Consider the following 26314-nt stretch of genomic DNA (forward strand, 5'->3'; position numbering starts at 1 on the left):
CTTTTTCATCATATTAATATGCAAAAAAAAAAAAATTTGTAATTTATAGTACTTTTCATATAGTTTTAGAATATCTAATTATTTTTTAAAAATATCAAATTAATGTGATCTAATTTATCTTTGAAAATTAGTCAAATTGACTTTTGGATAAACGCAACATGACAAACAATTCCGAACGAAGGGAGTAAATACTAATAATAAATACTTCAAAATGACATAAAAAAAATACGCTGCAACAGGATGAAAAATTCAAATTAAAGATAATTAAAAGAAGGAAAAATTGTATATAATAACAAACTAATAACCTAAAATAAATGGAATAGCTAGGGTTTGATTTAATTGTGCTCCATAGCAAACGTTAACTAAAATTTGTCAGCGTCTCTCTCCCATAAATCTCGCTTGCCACTCTCCATTCTCGCTCGCCACTCTCCATTCTCGCTCGCCTCTTTCGCTTTATACACAGAAGTGTATAATTCTGTTTCTGTTTTGTATAAAGCGAGAAAAAATTGTATATACACATGCAAAAATATATATCTTCGTGTTATACACTTAATTATACAATTTACAAACATTTTACTTCAAATATTGCAGAGAAAAAGGTCAACGAATTATAAATTGCGAATTATACAATTGCAGTGAAATACAATTTTCTCTAACTTTATACAACAGAAGTGTATATATTGTGTTTCTGTTTTTGTATAAAGCGAGAGAAAGACGTTTATCTTCTTGCTATACACTTAATATTGCAGCAAAATAGGTAGTGAATTATACAATTGCAGTGAAATAGGATAGCGAATTATACAATTGCAGCGAAATAGGCCAGCAAATTATACAATTGTATATGTATAGCGAATTATACAGTTTATGTTTGCTATGGAGTGTAATTATGTAAAGTTTGCTATAACATACAAATATAAATTTTTTATTTGTTATATGTAAAAGTTACCCTTAAAAGAAACCATAGATAAGATTGTTAGAAATAATGAAGGTTAATAAATCCATCTACGTTACTTTTAAATTTGAAAAGAGGGAATTGTACTTAAAATTTTGTTATTGTAATATATGAATAAACACATATAATTTAAAAATTTAAATCAATTTTTAAATAGTATTCTCATAACATTAAAAAAAATCATACTTCATTATAATTTCACGTGACTAAGATTTTGAACCATAAAATTCATTACTTACATAAATTTTGTATTAATTTATATCGATCTTACATCGTAAAAAATATTATTAAATAAAATAATCATATATATCAATATTTTAAAATATTCTCAATAACTATTTTTTTTAAAAATAAACTTTTATGAACGTGATCTAATGGATAAGGTTGAACCTCTATAGAGATCCACAGGATTGAAATACCAAACTATAACGGAAAACGACAAAATCATCAAACGTCAACCAATCAGATTATGCCAACGCAACACTGCAACAAAGTTGTCTCATCAAAATCTCACATTTTTTGAAGAAAAATTTCACCAAACTTTCAAATTTTGCACAAAATTTTCGAATATTCGAATATAAAGAGTTCATTTTCATTATCATAAAGGAATTCCCAGAAAAAAGAAGCAATTTTTTCAATAACCCATTTGATTTCAGCTCTAAATTTCTCCTATATATCTCAGTTTGTTGAAAAGGGTATGTTTCTTTCTGAATTTAACTCTCAATTTCACATTATTTTTCAGTTTGTTGAAAGGGGTATGTTTTTGTTGTTGTGTGTTGAGCTAAGTTTCTGTTTGAATTTTCAGATTTGTGTGCTCTTTTTTTTTTGCTTATTTGTAAGTCAAACTTTGTAGATCTATGGTTTTTTGTTGTGGGTTTTGGTTCTTTTCATGTTTGCATTTGTTTAGAATGTTATGTTTTGGGGGAATTGTGTTTGTGTTGAGGAAATTTTGAAGTTTTTTAAATGAACATTTTTATGTGAGCAAAAATTCATAGATTTGCTGAGATATAGAACATTATATTAGCTTATTATTCTTGCATATTCGCCCTTTGGACAAATCGATTTGTAATTATGGTTAATAATTGTTTGTTGGTCAATTATGGAGATTTGAGGAAATTTTGAGCATTTTTAATGTTGTGTTATGAGAAGTGGAAATATTGAAGTTTGTTGGACTCCTTGAGTGAATTTTATATGAGCAAAAATTTCATAGATTTGTTGAGATATAAAACAACATATAAGTTTATTATGCTGGTATGTTGATCCTTAGACTAAATTGATATGTAATTGTTGGTTGGTTAATTGAGGAGATTTGAAGAGCTCATTGTGCTCCCCATTCATGGGATTATGGAGATTTTGAAGTTTGTCATGCGTAGTTTCTTTACTCGGATGTGTATTAATATCTGTTGCTATATCTGAATTGCACATTTTCCCCTTCAACTTTGGGTGGCACTCAAAAGAAAAAGATTGTAAGATACTATGGTCCTAAATTATGAATTGGAAGAATCATGCCTATCGACAAAGACAATATTAATTTGCTATGAATGTGGTAAATCTGATATGTTCTGTTTATTCTTATTGGAGTTTGATGTGTTCTTATTTGGATTTTGGACATGGTATAAGATCTGAATATGATTTCTTGTGACAGTTAATTGGTGTTGGGTGTATAATTTATGATCCTGAAGTTTTGTTTTTCTGTTAGGACCTCTGGTATCATCATTGGGCTAAACTTCTGCATTGTTATCAATCATGAAGTACCTGGAATATACCCCTCTTGATCGGTAAGCTTCGACATATAAGTACAGAAGAGTTTTTGTTGTTTGGTTGCAATAAATTTTTTTATTTGCACGTACAGGATAAATGATTTTCTGAGTCATGTGAATCTTGGAGAGCGAACCATTAAAGGATGTCTCGAAGCGTATTCTTGTAAGTGCTTCCAATGATCTCCAAGTAGAAATTGCGCTTGCATCTGGAAAATCTCATGATGTTTACTTTTGCTTGTTAGGTAAACACACTGGAACAGACAAGAAATTATCGCTTAGCTTGGAGAATGAGGTAACTTCGATTCATGAATATGTTATCTATCATGTGTCTTTTACTCTTTACTGTGGGTAGGTAGAGCAATCATTGTGCAACACTTCATTTCTCTACTATTTTCAACAATATGGAGCTCGTTTTGCATGAAAGGTTGATTGGTGAATGAAAATTACAAGTTTTTGTTAATATCATCAAATTTTTTGTATAAGTGAAATCACATGTATTGAAGTATAAAACAAAAGGCTTCTTCTACTATCAAGCGCTCACCCAGGGAAGACAGGGGGATTATGCATCCTCAGGGAGGTCCATATGTGTGTCTTGCATTATTTTTTATTAGAAAATAGAGATGCTATTTTTTTAAAAACACTTGCGTCCAGACTAGCTTGCACGCTGCTTGACTATTCAGTGAGTATCTGCTAACTCTTACAAGCATAGGTACGTGGTAGTTCTGCACAATAAAGCTTAGCAAATAGGAAGAAGTAGTCCTTCTGTCCTGCGTAATTAGCAATTCAACTTTAATGGAAGAGCTTTGACACAAGAAGCATTATATTGTGCTAATCATGATGTTCACTTTACATCTTGTTTTTGGTCAGAAAGATAAATAAATTTACACCTTTCTCCCAAATATGTAGAAACTGAATCTCATTATTTTCAATCCTGATTAGCTTTTTTATGCTCATTATTGTATATTTATCGACTGCATCCTCCCCCGTGTTGTTGAAACTTCATTTATTTCTTGCAACTTCGGTTGTTTATGACAGTCGTTCAATTTCTTCTTGTTTCCGTAGGAGTAACTAATAAAGTTTCTTCTTCCGGGAGATCTTAAAGTAACTTTTGGTTGCAGATTTTTGATTATCTTGGAAAATCTTCAGATGCGGATTCTTCTTCACCTGTTGAATATCTAATGTGTAGATCCAGGTGGTGAATCCAGACCTATGGCTGGAGTTTTACGTCTGAAACGAGTTTGTATTGTTTCATAATGCATTTTTTTTTCTAATTTTTCATTCCAGCCGGAAAACGTTGATATATCTACTCCTTTCTCTCTATCACATGTATCCAGATTATGACTTCAGGTAAGTCTCTAACTTATGGTGTATAAATAATGTTTTTATATTTGTATTTACTCAAAAAGGAAAAGCACAATCCTCTTGTATTTGTAGTATAAGCTGACTGGGTGGATTATGGGTAATGCCACTGTCAGCTTCTTTGGCGACGTGGCATCCCGCTTTATAATCCTACTCTTACAGCTGTGGGAGTGTTGTCAGATGGATTGACAGACAGTTTAGATCACTGTTGCTCTTGAAGGAGCTGAGAGTTCAAGTCTCTCCATTTCCCAATACAATTCTCAAGTTGTCTTGTCTGTTGTCAGTGTTCTGATTATGCGTGTATATGCAATTTGTCCCTGTTTTGCTTTGACTTGCCAACTTTATGGTTTACAGTGCAGTGAATGCTCACCAGTTTTTCACTGAAGAGAGCTGGGACAGTTTTAAGCAGATATTTGATGTCTACATGTTTGAGGCTTCAAAGGTTATTATATTTCCATTCTTCTGCTACTAAGCTGTGTTTGTTACAGATTATATGATGGGAACATATTGGCAATTGCCTTGGTTCTCATGTCGCCATTTCAGTTGAAATCATCTCCTACCTTTGATTTTACTTGATTACCTTGTTTTGATTAACTAGCATGTAACTAGAGGTAACTTAATCAAACAAGGTTGTGCTTAGGATCTATGCCTTTAATAGACCAAAAGATCAGATTAATTGCTTTTCGGAAAAGAATTATATACCGTTATTTGACTGTTTCTTTCTAGTGTTTTGCAATAGCATATGTAGAGCAGTCAGATGATTAGACTATTTTATCTTTTCCGTGTTTTCTTCGGAAAGGGTAGTGAGTGTATTTTATGTCGTAATGGAGATGTCATAATGTTATATTCGTTTCAAGACATAGCTAAGCTATCATAGAGAGAACTTCGAGCTTTTTGTTTAGATATTCTATGATTTGGGTTGCAGGAATGGCTTGACGCAAATGAAGGCAGTGCTCTGCTTGAAACCTTGTACAAGGCTTTAGATGAGGTGAGGTACTTTTTTATCAACATAAAAAGGAGACAAAGAGGGAACATGGTCAAGTTGCTTAACTTATTAGCAGTGCAGGTTGTAAAAGTTGCTGAATGTGAACTCTACACTTACAATCCGGAGGCAGATGCAGATCCATTTCTCGAGAAAGGAGCCATGTAAGACTTTTTATATGGATATATCTTCTTTATCCAATTATTTGTTTAACTGTGACAACTTTCTGCATGAGGTCCCTATTCTTCAACTTTTTATGTAGACCATCTGATTGAGGTCCTCTCCAACTACATTTTACGAAGTACCCAAAAACCATGGTCAGGTCAAGGGCAAGGCAGTTGAACTAAAACTAATAGGCTAGAGATTATTATAGATAGAAAGTATTATACTTTTTTTTTTGCTCTCGGGCTTGATTGATGTTATTCAGACGAGTAAGTTATAGTAAAATTTACTTATTAGTACATTTACATCCACATCCAGCTTTGATTATTCCATTTGTCATATGTTTCTTTCCTTTTTCTTGAATATGATGTTTTGGCTTTCCTATTTCATCTCATTTTGCCTATATAAACTGTTTCTCTTTGTCCTGTTTGATTGGTTAAAGCTGTAGTTCATGGTCATTTTCAAATTAAAATATTGCCCAAACATCATGTGAGACTACGACAAAAAGAGCGACAAGATTGTATTTACTAGTCAAATTTCTTGTTATGAGTGGTAGTCCATTAACACAAGTCTTTGCATCTTTTCCAGATGGTCTTACCACTTTTTCTTCTACAATAGAAGATTGAAACGTGTCGTGAGTTTCCGCTTCAGCTGTGTGAGGTGATTACTCTACTCTTCCAATGTTCCAGGATGTGATATTCTACTTTTAACCAGCATACATTTAGGTCTGATCAACTGTTGTTTATTGCAGTAACTTGGTTAGTGAAGGACACCTATTAGACGACTCAAGTTTTGATGAAGATGGAGAGATATTCGATGGTATGGACATGTGAATACAACATTTTGTTCATAGCACGTTGTTAGTGTCGTAAATCCTTGTATCGAATTAGTGGTGTACAATTTGACAGTAGGTACTGAAACTTCTATATATATCGTAAATAAGCAGCATCCTTGTATCGTTTAGAGGGTTTGAGGTAGCGACTCTCGCGCTGCTTCGTGATCAGTTATGTATTTTTCTGTACTCTGTGATGAAGATTTTTTCAAAGTTATGGTTGGCATTACTGTTGCCCCTATTCTTATGAAGCTCTTTGTGTGTATTTCTTGTGTCCTGCATTGGTCAAGTTGAATTTCGAAATTTTATGGACAAAAGTGTTTAATAATTTCATTCTTCTCGTTTACTATCTAAGTTTTATTGGCAAGTTCTTATGATTTAGTTTTTCACTTTTTCATCAGCAATTTTTAGGTTAACCTATTTTTTGCCAGTGTTTTATATAACCTTCATACATATGTTATCTTTACAATAATGCTCCTTATTAATAGCATTGAATACTTTGATTTCCATTATTTTTAAACTTAATTTGCTTAGTTGCATAGTGACTATCAGTAAATGTTTGATCAATAATGTATCGTATTGTATTATATATCATTTTATAATATATTATATTGTGTTGTATGTATATTGGTTTACTATAGGATGTGAGCAGTAAAATAATATACATACCATATAATACGATACATTATGAAATGATACGTAATAACTATCCAAACAATGTGTAAAGACTCAGTAGCATACAACTAGTTTACATTGGTTTGGATCATTTTAAGTATTTATTAAATAGATTAGAGTGTGTTAGTAATACTTGCATGTGTATATTGATTATATTAAAATTATTTTTGTGCATTAAAAGTAGTTTGTACATTAAAAAATAGCATGCATTGTATATATTAAAAAGATGTAAAAAAAGTTTTGAGGGGTAATAAGATTTTTAATTATATATGTAAATGTATGCATTGAAATTATTGCATTGCTAATATCAAAAAATTTAGTATCTTAATAATACACATCTTAATACATGATAGAATATATAGTAGTTATACATAAAGTGAAATTCTTACTTTTTTTAATAATCAAATTATAAGATTTTAATCCATATTTTAACATGTATTTTACTGTCATACAAATATAAAATTAAGTATAATTTATTATATTTTTGTATAGCTTTTAAATATTTAAAATATTGAATAAATCTAATTCAACGTAGCAATAAAGATTTATCAAATGACTTTTAGAGTCATAGTAAAACAAAGCATCATAAATAAATGTGAACAAAGAGAGTATAAATAAGTTATGATAGTTATAAATTTCTTTTGAAATTCGAAGAATATCACATAAATTGAGATGAAAAGATAGTCATAAATTTCTTTTGGAATCTGAAGAGTGTCACGGAAATTAAGATGAAAAGATAGTCATAAATTTCTTTTAAAATCTGAAGAGTGTCACGTAAATCGAAATAAAAGAATAATACAAAGAGTTAAATTAGAGAGGGGAATAATTCTCTCTATATAAAGGAGAGCGTGGATAAAGATATTACTATAATTCGTTCCAGAGTGCTAATATATATTATCTATTATACGACAATATAAAATGCCTGGTGGCAAAGGTGGTGGCGGTGGTGGTAAGGGAGGCGGCGGCGGCGGCGGAAACGGTGGTGGAGGTGGAAGTGGTGGTGCTAAAAGTGGCGGTGGTAGTGGCGGCTCTGCTAAGGGGAGCGGCGGCGGCGGGTCAATGAAGGCGCCAGGTGGCGGCGGCGCGTACATTTCAAGGGGTGGCTTTGAGAGTAACCCACAGGGTTACTTCTCTGGTCTCCACTCTGGACAAAAGGGAAAATGATCATGCTTTAAAATAAATAAATAAATAAATATTAGTGTGTGTTTTAATTTTAATGTTTTTTTTGGGTTTTATTATTTCGTTTTGGTAAGAATTATGGAACTTTTTGGATCATGTAAAAAAGTTCTACTACTAAGTTTATATGCAAAGTCATGAAGTAATTTATGTATGCATGGTATTTTGTTATTAGTTCAAGTTTTCTTGTATTTCTGATTTTTCTATCAAATTTTTAATTTTTAAAGTCGAAGAGCTATTTAATATAACAAATAAAATAAAGGTTAAATTCATATAATAATGAATTTTCTTTGGTATCACATTTTGTTGAACTATATTAGATATGTTATTGGGATAATTCTTGTTGCCAAAGAATTACTAGTGTGGCTGATTCTTCTTTTATAAAATTTATTCTAATAATATTTGATTAGATTAATTTAAAAGGGGAAATGATTATAAACCTTGAGGAACAAAAATTCAATCAAAATTTGGTGTTACTTAGGTTTACTACATAAAAAAAAATAAAAAATTTCGTTTTTGTTTTGGGATTTATCAAAATCTTTTGTTACTTCAATTTTCCTTCCTTTTCCTAATTATTGGTAAAATTAGCTTGGCAACTTTTAATTTTTGTATACATGATATTTTGCATATCTTTCTAATATATACGTTAAAACAATTACATACTTCTTTGATATTTTATGTTTAAACGACTTCCATTCAACTACAATATTGGAAGTTAATCATAATGGCATAAATTTGAGGAAAACTTCTAACTTGAACATGAAGAAATTAAAAGTAAATTGTGTTAAATTGAACGTTGGAGAGAAATAAGGTCCGAGATGAAAAAATTAGTGAGGTATAATTTTTAATTATTCCTTGAAATAGTAAATATAACCATGTAAATTTACTACTTAAATAATATTATAGCTTTATTATTTTAAAGTATTGTTTTAACTCTCATTTGGTGTGAGAAATTAAAAAATAATAGTAATGAGATAAAAAAAATTATGTTATTTGATTACCATGTTTGGAATAACTTATCTCACCATCTAATATCATAGTTATAGGATAAGTTATCCCAAGATAGCTAACCCCAGGATAATGTATTTCCCCCGGTTTACTTTTATATCACATCGTAGATCCCATCCCAACGCTATTTTTCTTATCACTGAATTAGAACATAGTGCATAAATACTCTTCGATGCAGCGGAAACGATACGAGGAGGTTGATGATTTGAATAACCAAAAGATATTAAGAGATTTGTTACATTTCAATATAGTTTGATTAGTTTGAAAGTATTTATTGATAGTGCACTACTTGTACATTGTTCGTGACATGTGCTAGTGACCATTTTGGATGTCTAAGTAGCATTATTGGAAGTTCACAAGTTAATATTTGTTAGAACAAGTCGAGATTTGATTAGATGAGTTTTTGCGATTATATTTATACATAGATTAATTAGAAGTAAATTTCGTGAGGATTTAAAAATTTCATTCAAAAATCAAAATTTGAAATGATCTACCATAATTTTTTAAAAAAAATTTGCTAAATAATTTTTTTTGAATCTGCTTCTTATTGCATAGAGATTTAATTAGATAAAGATTATCTTATGATGAACTATGTTTGATCCTTAGTAATAATGATCGATTTATGAGATTTTGTTAATTTTACAGTTTTTAGAACAAAAATATATTGGTGTTTTCGAAAAACGGGAAAGAAAATTTCTATCGTAACTCTGAATCCCCTTAATTAAAATTTAAAATAAATTTTCCTATCATTATTAATTCTCTAAAATTATGTCAATATAAATTATATTATTCTACAACGGTCATTATATTAAATAATAAGGATGGATATATATCCTAAAATTTGATAAAAATTTATTCGGAAAATGCCTCTAAAATTTTCTAAAATTAGTAATTTCTTGCTTTATTATTTATTTTAATTAGGATTACATCATCATGGATATTAAGATGATTTACAAAAATTATTTATTAACATTACAAGTCTAATTTGGTAACTAAAGATCAAAACTATATATATTTAGAGTTAAATAAATTCCATTTTGTAATTTTGTATTACAGCCTTCCTTCGTTAACCTCGAGCAGAATCTCCGGAGATGAGCATTCCAACCGGAGAAGTCGCCGGAGAGGACTTGTTTGCACAGGCAACTGCAGCCGCCGATGACCTTTATAATTTTCGCGACAACTGTTTCCGCTTAACTTCGGAGGAGAGAGACTCCAAATTGCAAAGCCAATCTGATCTAGCTCTTCAAATCCTCGATAAAATTCCTATAGGTAAACTCTCTGTATTATTCAAGCTAACTTCTGCGGAAGTAGTAGGAATTGCGTCGAATTTGGATTAAGTTTCTGATAAATTTCTGCAGAAAAGAGGAAATTGCCACTTCAACGTGCAACCTCTGAGTATCTAAGAGGGAAAATACTGGATGCAGTTCCTGTGTATAAGAAGGAAGCTGAGGATCATCTGTCTAAAGCTGTGAGTAAAAGATAAATACAGAAAGCTAATTGGATGTCCTAAATATGCTTTGTTATTGAGTTAGTAGCATTGTTATTTGAAGTGTTTGTCAATTTGTTCGTTTTAGGTTAAGTTGAATCCATCTCTTGTGGATGCTTGGCTGTGTCTGGGTAACTGCATTTGGAAGAAAGGAGATTTAAATGCAGCTAAAAACTGCTTTATGTTTGCTCTTGGCAAGGTGGGTTATGCTGCTGCTACATTTGTTACTATAAGATTTTAATAGAGAAGTATTATAAAAAAGGTCTAACATATAATGCTTCCATTTGTTGATTTTTTCAGGGTCCAAATAAGAAGATTCTATGTCAACTATCAATGCTTGAAAGGAAACTGTCTCATGGTGAATATTGCTTTAGGCTTTGAGTTTTTTTTGTTCCTTAACGAGCATCGCAAGTACATATGCTACTCCTTTTATTCTGATAAGATATATAATATATATTACTGAATTGTGAATAGGAGGAAATGTGACCATATGAAGGCTTTCTTTTACTGAGTGACCAAACCTAATGAAGTTGGGTACAACCATGAAGAACTTCAAACTGAATGATTTATTATGTATACTTCCCATTCTTTTTTGAGGTTTCCAACATATTATTAATTCTGAGGCATACAATAGTACCTGTATCACACATAGACGTAAAGTTCTATGATGTATTATTTAGCATTAAATAAATGGTAGACTAGAGTTCTCCCTTGGAGAGTTACTTGATTCTTTGATGTTATGGTTTGTTTGTTGAGTCTTGTATGATCCTGTGCCATCTTGGTACTTTATCAATAAAACTTTGACTTTATCAAAAAAAGGAAGACTAGAACTTTTCCTTTCCAAAGATGGGACATAACATCATGTAAGGAACTTTAAATTATAAATAGAAATTCAAGGCAATGTGGTCAGACTTGTGTGATTTGCTAGGAACCTACAAATATCACCAACCTGATGTCTAGAGAAATTGAGGCATCCATAATGATGATATCTCCCAGTACCTAATTTTGAGGGCTGTATTTGCAATTAATGGGGTTGTATGGAGAAAAATATAACCTTATGGAATCAGTTTGTTGAATAAGTCAAATTGAAAGTAGGTGTGGTAAATATCAGATTGTGGCTTGATAAGTTGCAGGATAATGGAACACCAAAACAAAAATATCCAGCTTTATTCAACAAAGATGTAGAATCTAAAAGAAACATTAATGATTCGGAGACTGTCATAGTTACTGAATCACTAGGAGAGCTGACACCGGATGAAAACTCAAAGGATTCAGAATTGTGGAGAACAACAAAGGAAGGAATTATTCTATATAGTTGTGCTATCATAGCTACTCAGGAATGAAGTCAGTGATAATGTTTAAGGACCATTAAAAATGCTAGGGACAGCAAAATTTCCAATAAAATTGGTTTTTCTTTTGGATGGGTAGATTTACTGAGGCATGTTTAACACATCACAACGTGCAAAGAAGATTATTCAATCTCTGTAGTGGGTGTTGCTTTTGGGAAGACTATCGAATCTGCGAGACATCTATAGCATAGAAGGTGTACTTGCCGAATAACACTTGGCAAATCTGGTGTCTGTTCTGGAATCTTTATGGGACTCGGTGAGTTTGGCTGGCAGTTAAATCAAACAATGACCAGTTGGCAGGGGCAAAACATAAGCAGTGTCAGATATGAATAACAATTCCCTTATGAGTTATGTCAATCATGGACATTTTGACTAGAAAGAAACCAGACGTTTTGCAGGGAAAAACAGAATATATTTTTTTCTAGATTAAAAAAAATTGTGCTGCTGCAATGTGGCAATTTTCATCCTTGGAGTTTTCCCTTCTGATTCTTCCTTACGAAATCTCTTAACTTCAGTATGATCATATAATGTCATATTTCATCAACAGTAAAACCTGAAATGTCATTTACATAGACGTTACTGTAATTTATGCCTGAAATTTCTATTCTACATGTTCTTTTGAGTCTTAATACGAAAGGATACCACTTCTATCCCTCTGTTCTACTCTCCAAACTGATCAACCACTCTACTTCGAGATTTCTACATTTTAGATTATTTATCTTAATCTTGAAGTATTAAAGTAAAGAATGTATATTTAAGCTTTCTTGTCTGTATTTTTGCTTATGGTGAAAAGTTAACATATTCGCTGACATTTCTTTTCCTAAGAAGGCTGATCATACTTTATTCATCTATATTTACTTTGCAGATGCTGAAAATCCAGAAGAAATTGTTGATGAAAGCATCAAACATGCCAGGGAAGCAATCGCTTTGGATGTCAAGGATGGATATTCTTGGTGTAAGGAATCTAGTTTAAAGGAGACACTTCCTTAATTCCGAGCTCTAACATCCCTTAGTTATGTTTGTTCAACCACTATCTATTTCTCTATTCACCTTTGACCTAGTGCTAGTCAATGATATTAAGTCCATGTTTGCCTTGCTTTATAGCATGTTATAGCTTAGAAGCAAAATGTAGTTTCTATACGCACTCATGATTAAGGCATGGCAACTAAGTAGATTTAGTACTTATACATTTCGAGTGCATGCTACACAAAAAAAAAACAAACAAAAGAGTGCATGCTACACTTCACTTTTCACCTTAGGTTACTTCAGCACCATGCACGGCTAAAGTTCTGCTAGATTCATACTCTAACTGATTGCGTATGGATTTTTCTGGATCGATGAACCATGATTCACATTTAATGCATCCAAATTCAAGTTTCTTCGATGGGCTTTTGTCTGCCTTTTTTTAATTGACTAGTATGGCTTCCATCCTTTTTTAACAGATAACCTAGGAAATGCATTTCTCATTTCTTTTTTTGTGACTGGATCATGGGACCACAGCAAGCTTCTACAGTCATTAAAAGCATACCAGAATGCTGTAAGTATACATTTGCCGATTGGACTTCTATAAAGCTTATATTAAACACAACGTCTCTTGGGAGTCTGCACCTGTCCTGTTATAATCTTGCTCATGAACTTCAGGTTTATTGGCTGTATGTTGAGCATTTTAAGTCCGTTATGCTCTATGTTTTATTTAGAAACTTGGAACCTCTTCTAATTCTGAACCCTTTTCAGGAGAGAGATGAAAAAATGAAGTCAAATCCTGATCTGTACTACAGTTGTGCCACTGTAAGCCTTATAACTTCTCAATTCTGATTTATCCTATTGTGTAGTAATTTAGTGTGAGATTTTTTGATAACATCTCAGAAACATTATAGCAAAAGTGGCTTTTCTAGACTCACTTGTTATCTGTGAGAAGTTTGGTTGTGGTTGCAACTGATTGCCTCATTCCTAAACAAGTTGGGGTCAGCTATATGAATATAAAGGAAAAGAAAATTAGATGGGAAAGTGTCCCATAATGAGATTTTACAAGCTGGAAAGCTAGATCTTCTTTTTCTGTTTTGCCTTCTGTCCGTCAGCTCTCTACCTCCCAAGGTAGGGGTAAGGTCTCGTACCCCACTTTATTCGGGTATATAGTTGTTGCCTTCTGTCCATCAGTAGTACCCCCTTCGTCCATTTTAGTTGTGGAATTAATGCCTCTTTATGACCACGGTTCTATCGGAAACAACCTTTCTACCTTCACGAGGTAGTGGTAGGCTTGCATACACACTACCCAAACCCCACTTGTGTGATTGTATGACCATGGTTCTGTTTTGCATTTGAGATATAAGTAGAATGCCAATTGAATTAATCCAGAAAAAAGGTGTATATTAAATAATCAATTTCTCCAAATCCAAGGAATGAAATGTCGATTTGGGAAAAGTATACCTGAAACTTTATAATAAAAACAAAAATTAGTTGATGCAGGGACCTTCATCAGCAAAGAGATCTGTCAATTCAGGGAATGTGATGGAACTTCGAGATGAGGGGAAAACATAATGTGATCTCAACTCATTTAACCCTTCTTTTTTCCTTCTTGAATCCTATCACCTTTTTCACGGTAGGAACCACTTTAGCATTTTGAGAGAATCAAAGAACCCCCTTCAAATGATATTTTAATATATGCAGATATCAATGGGTGCATAGTTGATGTAGTTTCAAGAAGACCATCAAAATGCATATATTTGCAACTTCAAATGCTTATGTTGGAATTAAAAAAAAGTGAATTATTAATAGTCCACTCCATTTTCCTCACGAAATCGGTGACTCTTCATGAATGGGGTGTGTAATTGATTTATAATAAATATATGCAGATATTTAACTCTCTCTTCATCTTTTTTTCCTATTCTCGTTATGCTTAGAATTGGATTTATGAAGATCTACTAATCTATACAAAGTTTTCTGCTTATTATGATCTTAATATTTTTAGTGGCTTGGGCATTATATGCATAGTCATACAAAATTAGGAGCCTATTTAAAGAAGCTTACTTTTCTTCCTTTTTAAAACTAATGCCTGCATGCACAATGATGTCTAAAATGTTGTCTTCACTTCCCTCTCATAGTCATTTACAATTAATGCTTGGTTAATATGATCTGATTCGTAAAGGTGAACAAATATCTGGAGAATTATGAGAGAGCCCTTACTGGATTTGAAGCTGCTGCATTAATGGATCCTGGTCTTAGTGCTATGGAGGATGCACAAATGATAGTTCTGCTTCTTGATAAATTAGACTATTTGCTTCGGGTGAGATTATTTTTGTTGTGGCTAGATTGCATGAAGTATTTCCAGTGATCCTTCGTTTTATTTTGGCAAGCATTTAGGAAATCGTGGCTGACAGCACTAGAGTCGTAAAGAAATATCTGAAGATTTATGACAGGACACTTACTGTTCATCTAATTTTTATTGTCTGAGATGTGAAGTGTGTGAGTTATAAAATCATCCAAATAGAACCCTTTCCAGAACCCAAAAAAGAAGGGATTTGATAAAAAATTTCAATGCATTTACACAGTCTTGTCCCTGATATGGAACACGGGTGATACTTTTGCAGCTTATGATACCTGACTTGCAGATTATAAACAAAAATGTCTCCTGTTACTGATGCTATAAACGTTTGATTTGGTCATATCTCTCAGGGTCAGACTAAGGCTAAGCGGCTTTCTTCCCTATCATCATCGCTTGCTACAGTTGATTGTAAGGATTTATTTTCATCTACTTAGTTAACAAAAGAGTTTGATGTTTGATCAAACCTCAGTATGGATGATGGTTTAACCAAGGAACATCCTGCAGTGAGTCATTCATACAAAAGAGCAACCATGGATCTCCTATCTGAAGGTCTAAATAAAGGAATTGCAGTCACAGGGAAAGTTTTGTTCTTTGCTAAGAAAGAGAGTGTAGCTCCATTGTAAGTTACCTTGATTTTTATGAACCTAGAGCAGTTCATTGTTTTATCACTTTGCTCATTATTTATCCCCTTTGTAAATGAAATGGCATTATTAACTGGTTTTCAAACTTCATCTTATAATCTGCAGGTGCTATGTGCTATCTGATTCCAATCACACATGTTCCGTAATTACAGTGTATGGTATTCGCAGTGATGCTGTAAGTCGTCCTTCTGGAGCTGTTCTTATCACAGTTCTTTGTTTGTGTTACTCAATTCATGAAAAAGGGATCTTGTTACGAATCTGAAGAGACAGATTAAGCAACCAACACTTTTTTTGTTTTCATGTCCCTGTTTGTGCTTAACAGCAGCAGTAGCAATACACTTGATAAATAATATGGTTTTTCTCATCTCATTTTTCCTACTTGAAAGAAGAACTATAGGAAGTGTAAATAACGTATCCAAAATACCTTAGCCTCAATTGAAGATAATAATGTGATGCCGTAGATCAACAATGTTGCCCGAACAATCTATGTCATTGGCTGCCTCCCGTAGTAGTATCATTAATATTAGAACACTGCCATATAAGCTTTTCATTTTCTGCATCACATATCTTCATGAAGAAATGTTTCTTTTCCATTCCTTATAACTTACAAGACCTGTTCTTTGCATTCATGTAAATAAGTGAATGGATCATTCAAAAATCTGATTTTGCCCCACATTTCAATCTGACCCCAGATTTCATACAGTGAATACATTCATTAGTTCTTTGGAAGTATTGCTTACTTCAAAATTGTCAACATATCACCTCCTCTGTCCTGCATTGACAAAGAACAAACTGATGTGACTAATTGATTGAACTTTATCTGATGTATTAATTTGAAAATGAGAGTTGGTGAATGTAGAGATAACCATGACTATGCTGTTTTAACTAGACTTATCGAAGTAATTAGCCACTTTTGGATTGATTTGATCTTTTTGCCAAGGTCTTATAACTTATCACTTCATTCAAGTGCAATTTACTCTTATTGACAGATTAAAGAAGGAGATCAAGTCACTTTATTGGAGCCTTTCTACCGTTTTGTTGATTTTTCTTGGAAAGGAAAGGTAATCTCCGATTGTTATGTTATTTATGATATACTGCACTTGTTGCAACTTTACCATCTACTTTGGATATCTCAAAATTTCTTGTTTCTAGCTTGCGAAAATCATTGTAGTTACTTGTTAATTTTGACCCTACAGCACTACCAGTTCAAATCAGTGCGAGTGGATTTTGTGGAACAACTTCTTGTAAATGGAAAAAACTTGTCTTCTCATCACGCAGTTCGTACGTCAATCTATGCACAACACAAGGCATGAAATCATAATCTTCTCTTGTAAATGTAAGCTACCAAGAAAAATTTGGCAATTTCTTCACTATGAATTGTTTTTCTTGTAAATACTGATATGTGCAAAACCACTGATTCAGAATTTTTGAGTGCTTGTTTAACTTCCCGCCCAAGTAAATGTACTTACTGGTTTCTTTTGGTCTGTCATGTCTTTGTTCGTCCTCTTAACTCCTCCACACTCGGTATTCTTGTCCAATGGCTCCATCTCACGTGAAAGACATACTTTTATGTTTCTTCTCGTTTTTAAAACTGATGACATGGGAGCTTTTCTGCTTTTCTCGTTTATATGTATTGTCAGCTAATCGTTGATAATGAAACCATAGAAAATTATTCAAAATTTTAGTGGAAAAGCAATACAAAGTTAGTACCATAGAGAAATATTTTCAATTTGAAACTTCTGGAGTAAGCTTAAAAAGTTCAAAATAGTAAATCCAAAATGTATTCAAGTAATCGCACGGAATAAAGAATCATACAAATAGGCTAACTATATACATACAGGTAAACCTAGATGTGTTTCATTAACTTGCTTGCATACATAATGTGATCCAATGGAGAGGTAGTAACAATGGGGACAACTAGCAAATCGAAACCCCTGTTGAGAATGACTCAAAATATACTGCGGAAGTAGAAAGATTAAAAAAACTATCATTGCCGGTAATAGCCACTCTGGTGGGGAGGAAGATGATATGGAGAAGGGACGGTATAAGGAGGTTGAGGCATAGAACCTTGTTGCTGCAAAGGTGCAGGTTGCTGAGGAGGTGCATTATAGTAGGGACCCCGCCACCCCGGATATGCAGGTTGGCCGTACTCGTGGCTCGGTGGAGGCTGTTGTTGATGTTGAGTTGGTGGATATGGTGGACCTGAAGCTTGCAAGTTGTAAGGCGGTGGAGGCTGCGGCTGTGGAGCACCATAAGGTGGTGGATTTTGAGTATAACCAGGCATTGCAGGCTGATGAGGGGGTTGGTAAGTAGAAGCCGGAGGTCGAACAGCGTTGGGGATATTCGCGGGGTCTGCTGGCGGTTGGGGATTGGATCTTGGAACCTGATGAGACTGAGCAGCAGAAGGATAAGTATAGCCATTTGAACCTTTATTCTCCTGAAAACTAAGACCTGACATTTGTCTCTGCACATCATCCATCATTTCCCGGCACTGCATGTTTCTTGTCATCACAAAATCACTGCCCTGTTGCTTTACATTTGTGATCGCGTCCTGTTTAACCCATGAAAGGAGAACATCAGTTCGTCATTCTTCAGTCGAAGGGCAGAGGAATGTGAATCCCAGCACACACACACACACACACCCTTTCTCAAACAGATGAATAATTCCATACCTGAAGTGTAACATAGAACTTCAATCCCTCGTTGATATTCTCCTTTATCTCTTGATATTTTGAAATGGCAGCTTCGATTTGCTTATAGGTTCGCTCACGAGATGCTGTAACATTGAGCGAATAAAAGTTAACTAATACTGCTGGAAATAGAAATCAACATTGGACAAAAATTAACAGCTAGAGCAACATTTCAGAGTAAGCAAATCAAATAGTTTTATTTGGGCTGAACATGGTTCATTGTTCCTTTGATATTGATTGCTGCAAATGGAAGCAGCAAGCTTCTACTCTTCCTAATTCATTAACAATATTATCGAGGTCTTTTGTCTTCATTCCATAGCCTCCTGGTGTCCCTGGCTTCTGAAATGTATACCACAAGGAACTCCCCTCATCCAGGTAACATCAGTTTTGACTCAATACATTTCTTCACTTCTCATCTTGCTAGATAAGAATACTAAATTGGTCTTTCTGCTAATTGACATGTTGTTAGCCAGTAGTGAAAAAGTCTGGCTTGTTAGCATCTTTTGATGTAATAAAAGAATACTAAGTTGGTCTTTCGATGCGGTAAAGCTTCACTCATAAATGAAGAAAAACGGACTAGTGCACCAGCCAGAGCCTTCCGCATCCTGTCCTGCAATGTAATCATAAAATATGGAACAGATCTATACATGGGAGAGACAGCAATTCACCATGTTCCTGGGGAAACTAGACTTGCAAAAACAAGTGACTGCAACCAACTTCTATACAGAACTTGTTTATTAACGCCACAGGGCATCATAAAAATCAAACTTCAACATGCTTCAGGCAGTACCCCTGAAAGATAGTGCAGATACCTTTATAATCCTCAAGATTGAAAGTAGAAGCAAAGTCCACATTTTGAGCCTGCAAATGAAAAATATTATTAGAGAGCACTCGAAGATATACATAGAAATAATGAAGTCATAGTAAGTTGGTCTTTCTAGAAGTGGGATTTTTTACGTCATTCAGCCATCAATAGGGCTTTAGTTTTACCTTTTACACAGAGATTCTCAAATGTTAAGCATTGTTTATCACCCTAGGAACAGTGCACTACAAACCCCATAAGAAACACCATTGCAATCAAGTAGTAGATCATCTTTTATCTCCTTGACCCGTCCCCTTTTCGAACACAATCTCCTTAATAGCTTCGTAAGTTTTCTTTTATAAGGTAGATAATTTCATTAGTGAAACTCAATACAACAACAGGCAAAAGGGATTAAAATGTAGAAGCAAACATATCCTGCTTCCCTCGCTTAGTTCCAACCAAATATTTTCCCCACTTCTCAAAATCAGAAGAAGAAAATATCAGGAATGCAAAGGAAAATCCTAATTTCATTTATCAAGATACTACTCCAAATATCAATCCAGATACATAAAATATTGGAAGAAATGCAAAATGTGGCATTGGACTTGAATGTGCAATACGTGCAATCATAAATTCACCCCCCCCCCCCCCCCCGAGAATAGTCATTATATTAAAGCTTAAGGCAGATGCTTCAGCATCTGAAAGAAAAAAACAGTAAAAAGTGAAATCCCAGAAATTTAAACTTTATATTAGACCTGAATCTGCAGCAACAATTGTTCTTGTGCCTCAAGGTTCTTGGAAATTTCTTCACAAATATGATCATATTTCGTGATCTCCTTTCTGAAAAGATCCTCGTGGGAGCCAGTGGAAGTCATCAGCTTAGGAAGTATATCATCCTGTGCAATACCCCACGATATAAATGTAAAGCTGGATCCCACAAATCCTGGATCAGTGAGCAAAGAAGCAGAACAAATACGAAGAAACAAGCACCTTTCCTAAGGAAACAAAAATGTTTGACCAAGACAAGGTGCAATTCATTTTCAGTGACTAGTTGGCAATGGATGATGATAAAAAGAGCAACCATTCACCCAGTTAGGAAGTAGTGTTAACCTTATGTATTTGCTTCTTTAAGGCTAATGCTATCTTTCATGTGCAACGGAGCAATCTCTTTGACTTCCTAAGCTCCAAAAGGAAATGGAGCTGTGAGACCACATCTATAGACTTGAAATAAAAATAAGTAGCTACAACCAAAGTAGGGTGATGATACACTATGATGCCCCCATAAGGACCATGCACATAGGAATTAGCAATAAGAAGAGCAATTTTACTATTTGACAATGAACAGCGAATCACTGCCAGGACAACCAAATGCAGTGTGGTCTTTCTTTCTTTATTTTTGGTTATTAAGCAAATTCAATGACAAGTATAAATTTACCAGTCCATAATACTTTAAGCAAACATGTATTCTGCTCAGTTTGGTGCAAGCTTATGTGATTGTACCATGATAAGTACTATCAAGTAGCAGACAAGATAAGACCTCTTATGTGTGAACTATCAAATTACCTTTGTTTCCTCTTCTTTCAAGAAATTCAAAAGATCATACCTGATTAACAATCCTATGAGCAAAAGAAGTACACACTTGATAACTATATACATAAAAGCTAAAAGTTCTGAATTTAAAAATATGTCCACCTCTTTAGAATTCGAATTCAAAATTTATACTGCATAAGGTACAAGTAGTTATGTTAGCATACCTTCCTCTTCATTTCTTTCAGCATATCTTCAAGCCCTGCACGCTGAGCGCCAAGACCTTCTAATTGTCTCTGCAAATATAAGCACCAAAATATAATAGTCTGTGGAGGCGGTTATTTTAATTATTTTTTATGAAATAAGTTTATAGAAACAGTTATTATGGGTGCAACTTAAAGAATGTTCATCCAATAAATAAAATATCCCCCAAATAGATCCAACAGAAGTCGGGAACTTTGTCTTCCACAGTCCATAAATTCAATCTTCTTTTTATTTTTAACCGGTAAAGGATAAGTATATTGATTAACAGCACAAGTGAGCACTGGAGAATATGCACAGTTAACATCATTGCAACTTGTATAAAGTGCTAAAAAAATCAGTCACGGCTTCAGCATCATTAAAAGAAGCTGTATTGCACCCAAAAGATGGTGTTGAGATACATTTGTATTTCACTACACAAGCAGTTCTTTTCTTCTCTCAAAAATCAAAATGTCTTTTGTTCCTTGCCTTCCAGGTGGACCACCAAAGAAATTCAACCTTTTTTCATCAAACCATAACTTAGGCTTAATCAGGCTTGTTATTAAGCTTTCTTTTCTACTGTTGTTACTTATGGTGAATCTTCATGTTTCCTTCTTGAGTATTCACTAACATAGTATTCTTTTAATACACCAAAACTTGCAACATAAATTTTTGCAAGGTGTCTCTGTAGGAAAAAGGTACTTGATTATGTCTTGCAAGTAATTAGACAATTTTCAAACTGAAAGTAGCTATGCCTTTTAAAGCAAAACATTTGGTGCTGTCTACTTTCTTTTAGTAAATAGGTTACATTAACTGGTAACGTTCTTTAGTAAACATCACTATTGAAGTATTTCCAAGAGAATATTCTATAGCTACTCTAGAAACACATATTCTATAGCTGCTATAGAAACACGGCTGCAACATAACCCATGATAAAGGAAACAGCAAGAACAGTGACACACATGTAGCCTCGTTAACTAGTCTTACCAAGCTCTGTTTCAGAGCTCCCGCAATGGCATCTTCATTAGCATCCAATGACATAATTGGTCTTGCCAAGGTTGGAAGAGCAGATTCAATCTATCATAGAGAAAAGTGCCAGGTTAGATTATGCTTCTGCTAGCTACTTGGGGAGACATAAAAGTAATATCACATTGTAAGCAATGACTTTAACAATGAACTTCTTCTCCAACTGTAACATGGCATATACATACAACATACTAAAGAGCAGGCACTACAGTGTTGTGTAGTTGAAATCAAATATCTAAGAATCCAAATATAATTATTAATGACAACATATATTTTTAAAAAAATTGAGAGTAATAGAAATAACACACAAACAAAAGCAGCCTGGTGCACTAATTCCCCCCTATGTGCAGGTCCCGAGAATGGCAGTATACATGTCAAAAAAATCACTAAGCTCTCCCAGATCCCAATGTCACAAGTTGTCGAAAAGATCTTATTTTGATAGCTCATAATGTGACGACTATCCTAAGAATACCCACTAATATTATGTCTATTTAGAGATCCCACAGTGTAGAACGTCAGAATTCTTATCTACTTGTCTTGATGAGTGAAATTCGTGACGAAGCTAAATACACATTACATGGCTAGTTATCTAAAATAAGGTTTCACAAAGAATATGAATGCTCAGTAAATACATACTGGACGGCTGTCAAGGATCGACATTAGTGCTGCGTGATCCCTCACTGATCGTTCAATCCTGGTATCACTTTCTGCAGCTTGCTTCAAGTTACCTGCAAACCTGTTTAACCTATCCAGCAGGTTCTTTGTAAGAGTACTAGATTGAGGTCTTGTCCATCGTGTTCCAAATTGACTTCTAAATTGAGCATCTTCTGTTGCTTCTTTTTGCAAAAGCTCCTCAGTTTGGATCAGTAATTCCTGGTTCACCCTCTTCAGATCATTGAGCTGCTGTAGCTCAGCTTCTAAACCAGCTGGACCACCACAAATTTGAACTGCATCTACATCTTCTTTTAAGGCCACGGGTAGAGTTAAGTTTCCCTCCAATGCAAGAATAGAATCAGGCAAGTCCATTTCCTTTAGCTTTACTCGAGCTAGCTCACTTCCCTGTTGCAATCTCTCAGCTTGAGCCCGAATGACGTCATCAACCATTTCGGTGTACCTGGACAGAGCTTTAGCACTGTTATCAGGAACAAGACTAGCAAACATCTTCTCCTTGCTTGCGTCCAGAACATCATTCATTGGCATAGGTTTGACCATCGCAAATGCTGGAAGAGGAGGCAAAGAACTGGCTTGTGGAACTCTCATGAGGTATACTCTATCATTCTCCTTCACAGCTCTCGCCAAGTTTTGATTTAAATTAGTGTCTAGCTTATTAATTGCATCCAAGAGCTGCTGTGCTGCTCCTTTGGAAGAACTTTTTTTGGCCTCCGATAATGCACTTATCCCACTCTTCAACCTCGCAATTTCCTCTGCAATTTCTTCTTTCTCATGGAGCTCCATACCGCACCTATAGCAGGCCTCAGCATAAAACAAGGCAGCCTTTAGCTGAACATGAGCCAGCCAACCCTTGTCAAAGTGGTAGGTTAAAGGTGCAACATTTAATGCTGCCAAGGCTTCCTCATAATAAATCCCTACCTGTAACCATATGTGCAAACTCATTTTAAAACTGAATGTTGCATTTCTTAATACAAAGAGAAACTTCATTATCTTACATAAAAAATAACAGACCAGCCAGAAATGTCATAGCCTGCCTACATGATATCACGAATGATTTTTTAATTATAATTAAATACCAGGAAATGTATTACTGAACCCTATGAAAGAGAGGTGTTTGTTATCTACCATACAATTAAATAAAAAGTTAACTTGACTAAACTACAGAGAATATACAGTGGCAAAAGCTGAAACAATTAAGGTACTATAACCAATAGACAACCTGTCTTGAAATCTTTGCACAGACTCCAGGTGTGCTTCCCTTGGCAATAGTATTCTCAAAAACACACTCCTGAGCCTGCGCTAGCATGAGTCTTTCCAACATCCCAGCACATTCCACTGACATGTCAACCGTGGTGGAGGTACTCATCGATGCCTTCATTGCCACATTGTCTCTCAGGAAGGCAAATGCCCCAGCTGCAGCAATGAAGGAATGTGATGCCTGCCTTCGCCCCTCCACTGCAGATCGATCCATACTCAATCCCATCTGACTGTGCACTGCCCCTAGATTAAACAAAACTGCAGCTTTCTCTGTGGCAAAATAAAGGCTATATAAATAATATAACAAGATTAAGGTCATCATATTATATAGGGAGGGTACAAGTTTGATTTTTAACAACTATTTATGTATTGGCACAAAACTAATTATTCAATACCTTTGCCCTGTTTGGTTTTGAAGCTCCTACTTATTCTATCACTGTTTTCTGTTAAACGAGATTTTGAGATTAAATCTAATGGTCAGTTACTCCTCGAAAAAGATTAACTTTTTCAACTGACCATATAGTTTCAATGCACTGATTGATTATAGTCACCTACCTAATACCAGCTTTTCTAAACAGTCATTCATTTTCCAGATCCCAAAACCACACAGGAACACCCTCCAAATGATGCATTGCACTGCTTTTTATCTATTCTCTTCTGCATCAGTCGATTAAAATCTTAATCTTGTTGAAATTTTTACATATCTGGAGCAAATTCGGACGGTATTCCAAAATCCGAACTCCACGATACTTTATGCATTTGGTAAAGAAAATTAGACCAATGTATGTTAGTAGCTCAATCAAAATCAAGTGCAAAGCAATTGTAAGTTGTACTTCATGTATCACCTATTGTACGCATAATTTCAAGTCCAATCAAATAAAGAAGTTGAATTCAATACCTAGATGAATGTTCTGCTGCACAGCTTTCTGCTTGATCTTGAAAGTATCGTACCAAGTAAAATAAACGGAATTGATATGATCCTTATCAGGCGATATAGGGAAGCGAGATTCAACAGCGCAGAGGGCTTTATAGTAATTTTGCAACATGTCACGGCGAGCAGGTAGCGAATCGCCGGGAACACGTTCGATTTCGGAACGGTACTGTTTGATAGTTTGGAGATCATCTTCGAGGTTTTGAGCTTCGCGTTCGGAGTAGTTGAAAACGATGTAGTTTCGTAATGGACGATAGAGATCGAGTGATACGGTTTTCTTCTCGAAGATCGCCAGCATGACGTTGGTCGACGACGACGACGGTGACGCCATGGTTTCCGGTGAACCTTTTGTAGTAGTGATGATTTGCAACGAATATGTTTTCCGGTGAACCTTCTGTATTTGTTTTATGATGAAGAAAATGAGAGTTTCGGCGAAAAATCCCAAGCGTGTAATTTTGGTCCGTATTATTTCTTTAAATTATATTTTGTCTTAAAAACACATCTTCTTAGCTAATTAATTGCATTTAAATATGCTATCAATTTATAAACGAGCGAAATATAAATTTAAATTTTTGTTAAATTTATGAGCCATTTTATTAAATGTTTCATACTCTTATAAGAGTTTGTGATTACTTGATATGTCAAGTGGCAAATCGACATGTATCTAGTTTAGTTGTTCAGGAAAATTATCTAGTCTAGTTGTTCAGGAAAAGAGTATTTTTAAGGTTGTTAATTAATTGAATTTAAATATGCTATCAATTTATAAACGAGCGAAATATATATTTAAATTTTTGTTAAATTTATGAGCCATTTTATTAAATGTTTCATACTCTTACAAGAGATTGTGACTACTTAATATGTCACATGGCAAATCGACATGTATCTAGTCTAATTGTTCAGGAAAAAGAGTATTTTTAAGGGATGAAACTTATAATTTATGTCAAGTTCAAGAGTGGGATTAAGGGCTCGTTTGATACGAGAAAGAATTAATTTGGGTATCAATTTCACCACAAGTTTATCTCATATTTGATTAAGATAAATTTACATATTGTACTGTTATTTTTATTTCACATTAAGGATGAGATAATAATTTTGAAATAATTAATCTTAAAATAATTTATTTCGCAACTAAACAAGCACTAAATATACTAATTCGAGTTGTATCTAGCTTTAATTATCGTTTTTTTTCTCTTTCGTTATTTTCAATGACTATATTATATTCATAAGATGTACATTAACTTTTTCCTAAAACTTCATTTTCATTTGTAGAATTACATCATCAATATTATTGTTATGGTAAGCTCTCCATAATTTGTATCATGCTTGTTAGTATGTTTCTTTTAGGTATAAAAGTAAACCCATTAAACATTATATTTAGGTTATTTTACATTTTTATGTAAGAGAGTATCAAATAATTAATATTCTCACTATTTATTTGTTTTACTTTATTTTTTAATATTTCTCT

The 26314-nt window shown here is 33.9% G+C and overlaps 4 protein-coding genes across 5 annotated transcripts; 3 read left to right on the forward strand and 1 right to left on the reverse strand.

Moving 5' to 3' along the window:
* The first annotated feature begins 1285 nt into the window (after positions 1-1285).
* Positions 1286-6298, forward strand: LOC101261027 (uncharacterized). The gene is made up of 11 exons (XM_004238816.5): positions 1286-1647; positions 2652-2730; positions 2805-2875; positions 2955-3004; positions 3831-3904; positions 3997-4059; positions 4426-4513; positions 4997-5059; positions 5138-5217; positions 5804-5875; positions 5967-6298. The coding sequence occupies exons 2-11, from the start codon at positions 2699-2701 to the stop codon at positions 6046-6048; spliced, it is 675 nt and encodes a 224-aa protein (XP_004238864.1). The 5' UTR covers positions 1286-1647; positions 2652-2698; the 3' UTR covers positions 6049-6298.
* Positions 6299-7484: 1186 nt separating this feature from the next.
* LOC101265130 (uncharacterized) lies at positions 7485-8072 on the forward strand. Its single transcript, XM_004239352.5, has one exon. It carries the CDS (start codon positions 7641-7643, stop codon positions 7884-7886), a length of 246 nt encoding a protein of 81 aa, XP_004239400.1. The 5' UTR covers positions 7485-7640; the 3' UTR covers positions 7887-8072.
* Positions 8073-9874: 1802 nt separating this feature from the next.
* LOC101261329 (uncharacterized) lies at positions 9875-17193 on the forward strand. 2 transcript variants are annotated; one of them, XM_004238817.5, is made up of 13 exons: positions 9875-10175; positions 10265-10374; positions 10481-10591; positions 10693-10750; positions 12607-12696; positions 13184-13278; positions 13476-13529; positions 14887-15024; positions 15414-15471; positions 15568-15682; positions 15810-15879; positions 16694-16765; positions 16901-17193. In XM_004238817.5, exons 1-13 carry the CDS (start codon positions 9998-10000, stop codon positions 17015-17017), a joined length of 1266 nt encoding a protein of 421 aa, XP_004238865.1. In that variant the 5' UTR covers positions 9875-9997; the 3' UTR covers positions 17018-17193. The 2 variants fall into 2 exon arrangements, with proteins under 2 accessions (XP_004238865.1, XP_069153854.1); XM_069297753.1 differs by lacking the exon at positions 14887-15024.
* A 233-nt stretch (positions 17194-17426) lies between these two features.
* LOC101261621 (vacuolar-sorting protein BRO1) lies at positions 17427-25361 on the reverse strand. Its single transcript, XM_004238818.5, has 9 exons — positions 24817-25361; positions 23881-24188; positions 22626-23579; positions 21951-22040; positions 20951-21019; positions 19952-20092; positions 19207-19255; positions 18377-18480; positions 17427-18255 (listed from the first exon to the last, which is right to left on the reverse strand). Exons 1-9 carry the CDS (start codon positions 25178-25180, stop codon positions 17692-17694), a joined length of 2643 nt encoding a protein of 880 aa, XP_004238866.1. The 5' UTR covers positions 25181-25361; the 3' UTR covers positions 17427-17691.
* Between the last annotated feature and the right edge of the window lie 953 nt (positions 25362-26314).

Source organism: Solanum lycopersicum, chromosome 5 (genome assembly GCF_036512215.1).
Source record: "Solanum lycopersicum chromosome 5, SLM_r2.1".
Taxonomy (NCBI): domain Eukaryota; kingdom Viridiplantae; phylum Streptophyta; class Magnoliopsida; order Solanales; family Solanaceae; genus Solanum; species Solanum lycopersicum.